Raw genomic sequence first — 12,534 nt, 5'->3', positions numbered from 1 at the left:
GTTTAGTTAAAGATGGCGTCAATATTGCCATATCAATTTGAGCCGGATTCAGACCCCGAGAATATTGAACAAGAGGAACGCGCAGAACCTTTGCACGCACGGATATTGCAAGACATATTCGAGTGGTAACGTTATTGTTTTTTTGTTTTTTTTTTGCTAAATCACGTTTTAGATAGGATGTCAACAACCGCTTAAAAATAACTGCATTTACTATGTACAGATAAGTGCATATGTATTATTTTTATTTTAATGCTGTAGTCCAAACGAGCCGTTCGTTGTAGTTCTTGAAAAGGGATTTTTTTTAAAACGAAATATCTCCCTTTGGAGTGGACTTTGAGATTTGTAAGTTTTTTATGCCCAAACATACACACTACACACTGACTAAAATTCAAAAAGTGAAAAAGCATAATAGGACCCCTTTAAAATTCATTTATAAGACTATACTTTTATCTAGGTATTACATTTCAGAAAACAAGTTAATGCCACTGTGTGAGTGTTTTTAACGATGTGATGGCAAATTTGACATATTTGTGAATTTTATTTTTTGCTATTCTGATCAAATGGAATTCAAAAAAGAACTATGATGAGTTCTGCTGCTGAGAATGCAAGTAGGGGGCATTCTTGTGTTCCAGAAAAGGTCATCTAGCTTCTGACAGCTTGTCAAAATTATGGTAAAACTTCAAGTTATGAATACTGTACAATTTATTCATTTTACCTTTTTTGCACTGATGATGAAGAATAGTTACCAAGCTTGCCCGAAAATACTATTCTTTTAACCAGTTTATGAGAAGCGTCTACATTTCCCATCATTTGGAGCAGCACGAGAATGATGAAATACATAATATAATAATTTCAGTGTAGGATATTGCTTTGCAAATAAAGCATGTCAGAGTGCTGAACAAAAGAGAAGGGAAACTATGTCTGCAGATTGGCCTGCTGGTACATAAAAGTTTTAAGACATCTCTTCACTTTTTGCTAGCAGTAAAGCTTCCTGTCTTGGTGGGAACAGAAAAAGATAGAAATTAAAAATGGTTTAACAAATCCAGTTTATTCTGACCATGATGACGCACATGTCAGAAAGTGTCTCAATACCACAGCATTTGTAGTTTCAGTTATTATTTTAATAACACAGCAAAAGCTAACTTGCTTTTTAATACACTCCTTTTACCAATTTTATTTAACTATTATTTGAAGTTATTAGTTAGAATTAAAGTTATTATATATAATCATTATATTATTAATAAGGCTAATAATTATAAATAATAGAATGTAATGCAATATCAAAATAATGTATGTAATGCAATATCAAAATAATACTGTAAAAATACAGTAAAATGGTAATACTGAGAAATATTATTGTAATTTAAAATGTTAAAATAACTGTTTAATAAAATAACCGTTTTCTGTTAACTGTTAAATAAAATAACTGTTTTCTGTTGTAATATGTTTAAACATTTTATTCCCATTTTGGCAAAGCTGAATTTTCAGCATCATTACTCCAGTCTTCAGTGTCACATGTTCAAAATCTCATTTTTCAAACCTCAAGAAACATTTCAGATTATTATCAATGTATTATCAATGTATTATCAATAAAAGCAGTTGTATTGCTTAATATGTTTGTGGATTTTTTTTAGGATTCTTTGAATCAAAAGGTTGATAAGAACAGCATTTATTTAAAATATAAATCTTTTGTAACTTTATAAATATCTTTACTGTCATTCTTGCTGTATAAAAGTATTAATAAAAAAAAAATCTGACTGACCCCATATTTATTACACGGGTAGTGTTTACCATCATTTACCCACTATTAAAATTTCAAACGTTGAATGGGATTTAACTTTTAAGGACCCTTAAATATAATGTACACTGAAACTAGTTTCCTTGCTCCCCTGCACACTGAAAGATGTTTGTCCACTCCTGTGTTTGATGTGGGGAGTTTCTGTTGGTGTTGGGGAGCTGACTGTGAAGTGTATCTGTCTTCTTCCACTGCTGAACGCTTTGCTGTGTGGAATAAGCTCATCTGATGTTGTCTCTCCCTGTGTCCGCCGCATACACCTCCTTCAGAGCGCTCAGCGGCTTCCCAGCGTCTCGTAACCCATTTGAACTCCTCTGTTTTCAGTTCCTGGTGGGGATGCGGGGCAAGGACGAGGCCATGGCCATCGGGGGTCACTGGTCTCCCTCTTTGGATGGAGCCGACCCGGAAAAAGATGCCTCGGTCCTTATAAAGACAGCCATACGTTGTTGTAAGGCTCTGACAGGCATTGATCTGAGTTTATGTACCCAGTGGTAAGTACAGCTCCTTTCTCTGTCTGTGCCGATGCATCTCCTTGTAATCTCCATGTGTGCATCTTTTACTATTTAAAAAATGTAAAAAAAAAAGGCCGACAGGCAGACAACATCTAAAAGTCTGTGATCCGCTGCATGGTTTTGACACAGCAGTGTGTCTCCTGACACGTTCAATGCTTTTGTGTTCATAATTTTGATTTCTCAAATTTTGTTTTGCAATGTTTACGGTAATGTGTGTGGCAGTCCTGCCTCTATATCTATGTGGTGAATGCATTGATTATTTTGCTCCGAGAGCAGAGCCAGAGGAGTCGCCGCCACCACCATTGTTACTTTCTGTTCTCTCTGACCTTTGCCTTGTGTTAAATATCTTACATATTTAACTTGCTTTCACTGTGTCTGAATCTGTCCTTCTCTCACACCCCCGGGGGTTCGTAAGCCATCTTTCACGAGCAACCGGTTCAGATTGACGGGTGCAGGGGGGCGGGGTCTTTGTCGTTTTTGATATTGTCTGTCGACCTCCCTGATGCGTGGCTGCCGTTCATCCTGAGAAACCCCCCGTGGAGTTCCGCAGACTGTATTTTCTCATACGCGTCTCATTCGGGGGGTCGAGGGGATCTGAGCTTTGTGTGTGTGTGTTGGGGGAAATGGGTGATGTCTCACAGAATGTTTCTTTCCAACGCGCTTCTTCCTTTGCGACAGGTATCGTTTTGCAGAGATACGCTATCACCGCCCTGAGGAGACTCACAAAGGGCGGACAGTCCCCGCACATGTGGAGACAGTGGTTTTATTTCTCCCGGATGTTTGGCATTGTCTTCCTACCCGCTCAGAGTGGGAGGGCCTGTCCCGTGGACTCAAGGAGCAGCTGGCAGAGAAACTCTTGGCTGAACGGAAGGAGGCTGATGGAGAACAGGCACTGAACGCTAATCCCTCTCTTCTCATTTCCGCTTCTCACAGGCACAGGAATAGACAAACAAAACACTCAGAAAACACAGAAAGAAACAGACAAGTATCACAGGCATCATACAGAACCCACTTTTACCATCCCACCCTCTCATCCCTTTTACCATCCCACCCTCTCACCCCATTTCCTCCTGCTCTCCCTCTGTCACGCAGTCTCGCACACAGCGGAAGAGCTTAGGTCCTACTTTGACACCTGTCAACTGGTAAAACAGCTTCCAGCTCAGCCGATTGCACGATTGACGGCCGTGATTGAGATAACTCTAAATTTCCTGTTTAATTTCAACAAATCCAAACTGAAAAATTGACGCATGGACCAATGAGACCAATTTGGGAAACGAATGCTGGAATCTGGAGAGCCAGTTGTGTTTATGATGTTTGTGTGGTTTTTTTTAGATCGTTTTGTTTTCCTGTTCAATATCTGCCAAACTCTCTCTGAGTTCTGTCTCTTGTCTGTCTCTTTTTTTATTTTTGTTTTATTTACGCTGTTCTCTGATTGGACTGTGCCTAGACCCTTTGTGGATGTGATTTTTCCAGGGAGGACAGTTCTGGCTAGGCGTTAAAGAAAACAAGCTAAAAAGAGTATACGTGGGCCAAAAAAAGGCAGCAGTAAATGTAGACGTAGGGTTTGGAGACCTTCTCTGAGTGCATCTGTCCCATGTCCATCTTTTGAACCCCCTGTCATTGATTATCTTTTTGTATTCCACAGAACTGGTTGATTGGCTGATGAGTGGGATATGGATCTGTTTCTGAAAGCTAGAGAGCTTCCGTGTATCCTAGCAGTGGATTTTTGTTTTTTACCCAGTCGAGAGCTCAGTAGGAGGAGACAATGAGAGACAGTTGTGACCTTGCTTCTTGCACGGATCAACTTTTGTTTCAGAAAACATCTTTCAGTCTGAGAGTGGTGTGTTAACATGCTGTTTTCTTTTTTCTCTTCTTCTCTCTTTCAAATAACGTGCATAGGAGGAGGATAAGGACGAAGATGATTCAAAGGAAGTCACTACGCCGACTCACTGGTCTAAGCTTGATCCGAAATCCATGAAGGTGAGATTCCCACAAGCAGACTGAACTGTTTTATTTTACATCAATATTCTCTAGGCCTATATTCCATTTGATGGGGTCTTTATATTCTTTATAGACCTATTAAATGCTAAGGTATAGAAAAGCTTGTCCTTTTTTAAAATAACCAATAGTTTTTAGTTTAGTCACAGTCCCTCAAAACTTTATTTTGGACACTTTTTTTTATAGACACTTGATGGTTAAGCAAATGTTTTGGACAATAATATATACCCCTTTGAATAATATACACCACCATTCACTAGTCATTTTTGGAATTAAATTATAATTTATTGCCAAACATGGACACGTTTTTGACATTGATGATAAGTTTTGTGCATTAAATCAGCATATTGGAATGATTTCTGAAGGATCATGTGACACTAAAAACTAGAGTCATTTTTGAATTGTGATAATATTTCACAATATCACAGTTTTTACTGTAATTTGTTTCAATAAATGCAGCCTCGGTGAGCATAAAAGAAAACAATTTAAATCAAAAACATTAAAAAATTGAGTGGTATTGTATTTAATAGAAAGTAACCATTTGATATTAGATTTGATATTTTTGGTACATCTTAACAAGAATTTTAAAATACTCCTCTCCAGGACTGGAAAAATCATTAAACATTGTAAATAAAAAAAAAAAATTCTCTTCTTTAAAATATTTTTGTGCTTGTGTAGAGGAAACCTTGCTCGCAGAACAGCGTTTACATCATCAATCTGTCCATTAATAGTTGTTTAGGACATTTTTGCACTGTTAAGTATAATCATAGTTTCATAGTGTTGTACATGGCATATCTGTATAAAATTGTTTTAAAAAAAAAAACACTTTTAATCAACTGGAATAGCCGTAGGAGAACAACGCATGGAGCGTTCAAAAAGCTGATGAAACGAATTTGCACACAGGTCAATGACTTGCGTAAGGAGTTGGAGAGCCGTTCACTGAGCTCTAAAGGGCTGAAGTCTCAGCTGATCGCTCGCCTCACCAAACAGCTGAAGGTGGAGGAGCAGGTGGAGGAGTCCAAGGAGCCGGAGAAGCCTGAACCTCCTAGTGTGGAGGAGGATGAGTCCTGCAGACTGGAGGATGACCGAGAGGTGAGAGAAGATCAGAGAATCCTGCTCTTATAGAGAGCTTGTCTGATCAATCGCATACAAACATGGAAAAAATATTCCCTTCAGGAAGAGGAACGAAAGCGGCAAGAGGAGCAGGAACGCCAGCGCAGGGAGAAACGTTATGTTCTGCCAGATGAGCCCACCATTATTGTCCATCCCAACTGGGCTGCCAAGAATGGCAAATTTGACTGCAGCATCATGTCCTTGAGTGTGCTGCTGGACTACAGACTGGAGGATAATAAAGAGCACTCCTTTGAGGTGAGTATCACTGCAGAGAGGTAAAATAACATGTTTCTGCATATTAAAGATTTTTTAAATTAATAATTCACCTATAAACTACAAAGTTTTGGGACACTTTGCTTGACTTCACCTGATATAATTACAATATTCTGGTGTCAGATACTCTTTTGTAAATGGTTGCCTATTGCAGTGAAAGGAGGGACTTGACACTCAAGCAATATTCATTCACAAAACATTTTTGTTACTTTAAATAAAATATTAAAGAAAAACAGTTGCTATGTCAGTATTTCTCATTTTCATAATAACTAAAAAATAAAACTTAAATAAAAATGAGTAAAAAACAAACCCACAAAATGACTAAACCTTTACCTTGAAGATTAAAATAAAAAATATTAAAGCTGCAGTCCGTAACTTTTGGCGCTCTAGCAGTTAATAAACAGAACTGCGTGCGTCTTTGTACATTGAAGCTACTTCTCTCCGTTTATGCCTATGACGAATCACGCAGGTACTGGGCTACTCCGCAGCGGTTCCACCAGTACCAGTCTGAAATAGTCCGAATATAAACACTTCTTATAGATGTACCGTAGTGATTCAGGACAAGCCAAAAACACGGTTTGTAAAATGGATTCATGATGTACTCGCTTATTATGTTAATTTTGTACATTTTGAACACACAAAAAGTTACGGACTGTAGCTTTAAATACAAAAACAAAAATCAATACTAAATCAAAAATGAATAAATATTAATAAAACCTTTAGCATTTGTCCAGTGATGCTAAATAACACTGGTCTTTTGGTGTCTGTTTCAGGTGTCTTTGTTTGCTGAATTCTTTAAATAAAATATTAAAGAAAAACAGTTGCTATGTCAGTATTTCTCATTTTCATAATAACTAAAAAATAAAACTTAAATAAAAATGAGTAAAAAACAAACCCACAAAATGACTAAACCTTTACCTTGAAGATTAAAATAAAAAATATTAAAGCTGCAGTCCGTAACTTTTGGCGCTCTAGCAGTTAATAAACAGAACTGCGTGCGTCTTTGTACATTGAAGCTACTTCTCTCCGTTTATGCCTATGACGAATCACGCAGGTACTGGGCTACTCCGCAGCGGTTCCACCAGTACCAGTCTGAAATAGTCCGAATATAAACACTTCTTATAGATGTACCGTAGTGATTCAGGACAAGCCAAAAACACGGTTTGTAAAATGGATTCATGATGTACTCGCTTATTATGTTAATTTTGTACATTTTGAACACACAAAAAGTTACGGACTGTAGCTTTAAATACAAAAACAAAAATCAATACTAAATCAAAAATGAATAAATATTAATAAAACCTTTAGCATTTGTCCAGTGATGCTAAATAACACTGGTCTTTTGGTGTCTGTTTCAGGTGTCTTTGTTTGCTGAATTATTCAATGAGATGCTTCAACGAGACTTCGGCTACAGGATCTACAAAGCAATGGCTTCTCTTCCCAGCAAGGATGAGAGGAAAGATAAAAGAGAGAAAGCTAAAAAAGAGGCAGAAAGGAGGAACGTAAAGAAGAAGGAAGAAGAAAATGGAGAGCCGGCCACAAAGAGAATGAGAGAGGAGGATGAGAAGAGGAAGGTGGGGGAAATAGAGTTTCTACGACAATGAAAAACCTGGAAATATCAGGACTAGTGCCGTCAATCGATAAAATTAATCACACATTTTTTTCTGAAATTAATCGCGATTAATTCCACCTAATATTAAAATTTTTATAATAATTTTTTCATTGCAATAATTTCACATTCAATCTTCAATGTAGAAACAGTATAAAGATAGTATATTTTTAATATTTGTATAATCATTTGTGCATCACTTTTATGACTAAAGGTCAGTATGACGGATACCAATACTACTGATGTCTCTAGGAAATAGTTTTTTTACCCTAACATTTACCCGTTGACTATAGCCATTCAACATTACAGTATAATTGAGAGCTATCAAAATGATCAAATACAAAATTTTAAATTAAATACACTGTAGATGAATCCTTAAAGCTACAAAAGTTATTGATTTCCTTTTTTTTTTTCTTTTTTCTTTTGTTCTTTGATTAACAGACATCACAGCTGGGTTATTAGGTTTTTGGCTGTTATTACTTTAAGAGCCGCTGCTGCTGAACGTGACGTGGATCTGTCATGCATCGTATTTTCTCATTAACTCTTTACATTTTCTGACCTACTTCAGGTCTGAAAATCTCAATAATGAGCTGACGAGTTGAATCGGGTTTGTTAGATGAGGGAGACAGTTTGGAAAACTACTGCATTTCAAAGACATGTTCTTAAATGACTTACACTCATATTTTTGTCAAGAAAACTGAGACAGAATCAGCAGTTGTGAGTGGGGTGGCCAACCCTAGCCCAGCCCCTGCGTTAACTGCGTTAAATATTTTTAACACGTAAATTATTTTTAACGCGTTAAACTGAAAAAATGAATCGCCTGCGTTAACACGCTAATTTTGACAGCACTAATCAGGACATTTTAAAACCGGTGTCCTGGAAGAGTCATGGAAATTATTAAAAGCTTAAAAAGTCATGGACATTTCCATAGCAAATATTGATTGTAGTTACACCTGGTTTAAAACTTGTTTTTTTTTCATGAAAATGTTTATTTGGCATCATGAACAACTGGAAAAGAATCACACTGATTGGTCAGAAAGTGTGGGGACCGTGTTTGGATTGATTCTTTGATTTATGTCTGCATTAAAAGCATTGTGATTTGTTCAAATTAATGCATTTTTTAAAGCTTTTTTTTATATGAATATTTTAATATCTCCTGGGTAAAGGATGAGGAGAAGGAGAGAGGTATTAAGAGAGAAGAATCCAAAGATGATGATGATAATGAAGACGGCGGCAGCAACAACAACGCTGATGAATATGACCCACTGGAGGCAGAAGACGCAGACGACTATGACGACGACGGTAGGGGTCACACTGTTTGCACCTGGATCCTCAAGCACACTTCTGATCCGTTTTGATTCTTTGATCCAGAAACTGATCCTTTGTGCTCCTCAGATAAAGATGATGAAGACTCAAATGGCAGAGACAGAAGAGACGACCGGCGAGATGAGCGGAAGTCCAAAGAGAGGTCATCTAAAGATAAAGTGAGTCAACAACATCTCCTTTTGCAACACAAAGAGTTTCTAATAGTGAGAGGAGTGTAATGCTGTATTATTTCAATCTGTCTGTAGGATGAGAAGAAAAAGCAGATGGTGACGTTTAACCAGGATCTGCTGATGGCCTTTGTGTACTTCGACCAGAGTCACTGCGGCTACCTGCTGGAGAAGGACTTGGAGGAGATCATGTACACGCTGGGCTTGCATCTCTCCAGAGCTCAGGTGCTGCTTCTGTGCAGTGTTGTGTGTTTAGTTGTTACTTGGGAAGGTTTAAGGAGGCTTTAAGTACCATGAATTTACATATACATTTTTAGCAGATGCTTCTATCAAAAGCGACTTACAAATGAGGACAATAGAAGCAATCAAAATCAACAAAAGAGCAATGATATAGAAGTGCTATAACAAGTCTCAGTTAGCTTAACGCAGTACACGTAGCAAGGGTTTTTAAATAATATAATAAATAAAAAGAGCACAAATAGAATAGAAAAATAATAGAGCAAGCTAGTGTTAGAGGCCTTTTTTTGCTTTTGTTGATTGTATTATAAATATTAAAAAAAAAGAAATAGAATGCAAAAAGAATAGAGAAGCTAGTGTTAGTTTGGTTTTTTTTTTTAAGAAAAAAATTTACTCATGATGCTAATATATTAGGAATATATATATTTTTTTCTCCTTGTTTTTTTTAATTCAGTTTAACTATTATATTCTATAATAATAATGATAAATTATAATATAAATGTATTATAGTAATTATAATCATTATAATTATATATTTTATTAATTTATTATCTGATTTAATGTTAATGTTAGATAAAACATTTAAAGTTGTACGAATATATACAGTATATATATATATTAATTATATTAATTATAATACATTTAAAGTTGTACGAATTTGATAAAATAGCAATTATATTAGTTAATAATAAAATTAATAATAATAAATATGAATGTGTTTATTATTACTGGGGTAATAATGATGATGATGATATTAATGTTCAAAGTCAGCAACAACTACTACTACTAATTATTATTATTATTATTATTATTATTATTTTGGATGTAACAATTATACTACTTAATAATAATTTTATTTGTTAAAAATAAAATAAATATGAATATGTTTTTTGTGATACAACTACTACTACTAATTATTATTATTATTATTATTATTATTATTTTGGATGTAACAATTATACTAAATAATAATTTTATTTGTTAAAAATAAAATAAATATGAATATATTTTTTGTGATGATGATATTATTTTCTTTGCTATTGTTTTAATACTAAAATCTGTAATTATATGTATTATTGTTATTATATATTATTATTTTCTTTATTAAATTTAAAAAATATATTTAATTGGTCAATAATAATAATAATAAATATGAGAAAATATAAGCAGTGATGTTTGTTGCTTGACCTTTTAGTTGCATCTTGCTTGATCAGGACACAATGTGTTAACTGTAATTTCTTAGTTGCAAGCATATTTCTAACAGACTAACATATCTTGTTTTTTTTCAGGTGAAGAAATTGTTAAACAAACCATTGGTTAGAGAGTCTTGCCATTATCGAAAGCTAACGGACAGGCCTAAGGACGAGCCTAGCCCCACGTTGACCTCTGATGCTCTGATAGACAACCTTTTAGGTGTGCAAAGAGAGTGATGGCTGGAACTGAGAGGCTTATTCGTAAGACTAGAGTACAGTCCATGACGTTACAGTGGACTGAATCACTCTGTGTGCTTGACAGGTAACCAAAGCTTGCTGCCCAGTCTGAAGTTCAAGCGGGAATCAGAGGACAGCGGCGAGTCGTCTAGCCTAATCGTCTACCAGGGAGCCATGGTGGATGTGGGAAGCATGATGCAGAAGCTGGAGAAGAGTGAGAAAACCCGAGAGGAAATCGAGCAGAAGCTCATGCAGCAGGACATTCAAATGGGTAACAACCTCATTTGTATTATTTTCATTGTATATTTGAATTCGGATTTCAGTGATTTTGTTGATTCAGCTCACTATTTTTGACTTAAAGTCAATATCAAAAATGTGTACTTTTACAATTCATCAGCATACATTTTTCTACCCTCAATACAATTAAATTACTAATCAAACCTTTCTGTTTTGTAGAGGAGGACTCAAAGCAGATAGCCGAGCTAGAAGCAGCAACCCGCAGCCTTCAGAGGGAGCTGGAGGAGGTGAAGAACAATCTCAGAGAGACAGAGAACAACCTGAGAGCCTCAGACCAGCAGAAAGGCAGCTATGAACAACAGCTCCACGGCACAGTGTCCAGCCTCGACACCATCATGAAGGAGCTACAGGGCGTTTTATCACACGTATGAACCTTTATTTGTTTCATCACTGTGTGACCCGGACTCATGAAACTGTAGAATATGGTTTAAATAATAAGTGTCTTGTTTTTAATGCAGGGTGACCCTTCAGATGACGGTGACCAAAAAACTCAATCTAATGGCTCAGATGAGTGAACGTCCCTCTCCAGCTCATCCTCATCTAGTCTCCCTTCAAATGTGTAAATAAGCTTAAAACTAACACAATTCTAAAGCTAATTTTATTTTGATCTTTTTGGGGGGGTTCTGTGTACAAAGTTTTAATGACAGCGGAGGTAAACTCTCTTTTCCTCATAATTCTATATTTGAAAATAATTCTTTGATTTTGAAAAATTATTCTTCAGAATCAAATTATTACACTTAAGTTCAAGTTTAAATAATTTGTTTGATTTGAGTAAACATTTTGGTTGTTAATCCATTTAAGCTTTTTTGGCCTTTTTTTTTTTTTTGCAGAAGTTGCTAGTAATTTTAACTTGTGTTGCTATATCAGCATATTTCATTGTTGAAATAATACATGACTTGTGCCAGTACGTGACTTATTAGCAGAGTTTATTTAGCAATAAAAGTGTTATTTATGTCTAAATCAAATGTTAGAAACAGCAATTCGGATTTTATTAGGACCTATGTGAAGCTGCTTTCTGATATCTTTCATTGTTCCATGACAAACAGTGATCAAAAAACATTTTGTTCTATGTCTTTGGTTTGTTTTGGGTCACATCTGAGCATGCATCTAAATTAGCGCATGCATATCAGCTTGATCCCTGAATAATATTCTTGCAGACTTTTTTTTTTATTTTTTATTTGATTTGATTTGATCTTGATGTTTTGTTCTGTGATCCAAAAAACATTTTGTTCTATGTCTTTGGTTTGTTTTGGGTCACATCTGAGCATGCATCTAAATTAGCGCATGCATATCAGCTTGATTCCTGAATAATATTCTTGCAGACTTTTTTTTTATTTTTTATTTGATTTGATCTGATCTTGATGTTTTGTTCTGTGATCTCTGTGTAATCCTACCAGGGTAGCTTTGTGTGAATGGGGCCATTTCAAACAAAACCAAGGCAGTTACCCTGTTAAAGATGCACAGGCTTGATCTGACTGAGGTCATGTCCATTCAGAGTCCTGCCTGGGTACTTCATATCAGAGTGATTGCAATGTGTGAGTCGGATGCTGTGTGTTTCAGTAGTTTGTTTTGCTGAAATTGTTTGGAAGGCAGTGAATTATTTTTATTTTTATTTTTTGTAAAGTTTTTCCTGTTGTTGACCCACTAAAGATGAGAATGATTACAGTGGGTGGTTTCTGCTGAGTGGAAAAGAGCCAAACCTGATAAAAATGAGCCCAAGGCAGCCAAGTGCATATTATTTTTCTATTCTGGATGTACTCTATGGTTGTCCTGGTAA

The 12,534-nt window shown here is 35.8% G+C and overlaps 1 protein-coding gene across 2 annotated transcripts in view; it reads left to right on the top strand.

Moving 5' to 3' along the window:
* The window catches only part of LOC107747452 (cell division cycle and apoptosis regulator protein 1-like), a 25,754-nt gene extending 14,320 nt beyond the window's left edge, over positions 1-11,434 (top strand). Inside the window, exons 13-25 of one of the 2 annotated variants that reach the window (XM_016561956.1) lie at positions 2,120-2,286; positions 2,986-3,196; positions 4,207-4,287; positions 5,209-5,397; positions 5,482-5,673; positions 7,050-7,265; positions 8,467-8,602; positions 8,696-8,784; positions 8,872-9,018; positions 10,320-10,443; positions 10,546-10,731; positions 10,917-11,122; positions 11,216-11,434. In XM_016561956.1, coding sequence (XP_016417442.1) covers positions 2,120-2,286; positions 2,986-3,196; positions 4,207-4,287; positions 5,209-5,397; positions 5,482-5,673; positions 7,050-7,265; positions 8,467-8,602; positions 8,696-8,784; positions 8,872-9,018; positions 10,320-10,443; positions 10,546-10,731; positions 10,917-11,122; positions 11,216-11,272 — 2,001 coding nt within the window. In that variant the 3' untranslated portion in view covers positions 11,273-11,434. The remainder of the gene's footprint in view (positions 1-2,119; positions 2,287-2,985; positions 3,197-4,206; positions 4,288-5,208; positions 5,398-5,481; positions 5,674-7,049; positions 7,266-8,466; positions 8,603-8,695; positions 8,785-8,871; positions 9,019-10,319; positions 10,444-10,545; positions 10,732-10,916; positions 11,123-11,215) is intronic. The other variant, XM_016561955.1, reaches the window with a different exon arrangement.
* Positions 11,435-12,534: the final 1,100 nt, after the last annotated feature.

This window comes from Sinocyclocheilus rhinocerous, unplaced genomic scaffold (assembly GCF_001515625.1).
Source record: "Sinocyclocheilus rhinocerous isolate Xijiao unplaced genomic scaffold, SAMN03320098_v1.1 scaffold2664, whole genome shotgun sequence".
NCBI lineage: Eukaryota > Metazoa > Chordata > Actinopteri > Cypriniformes > Cyprinidae > Sinocyclocheilus > Sinocyclocheilus rhinocerous.
This window is presented reverse-complemented; position numbering and strand designations above follow the sequence as displayed.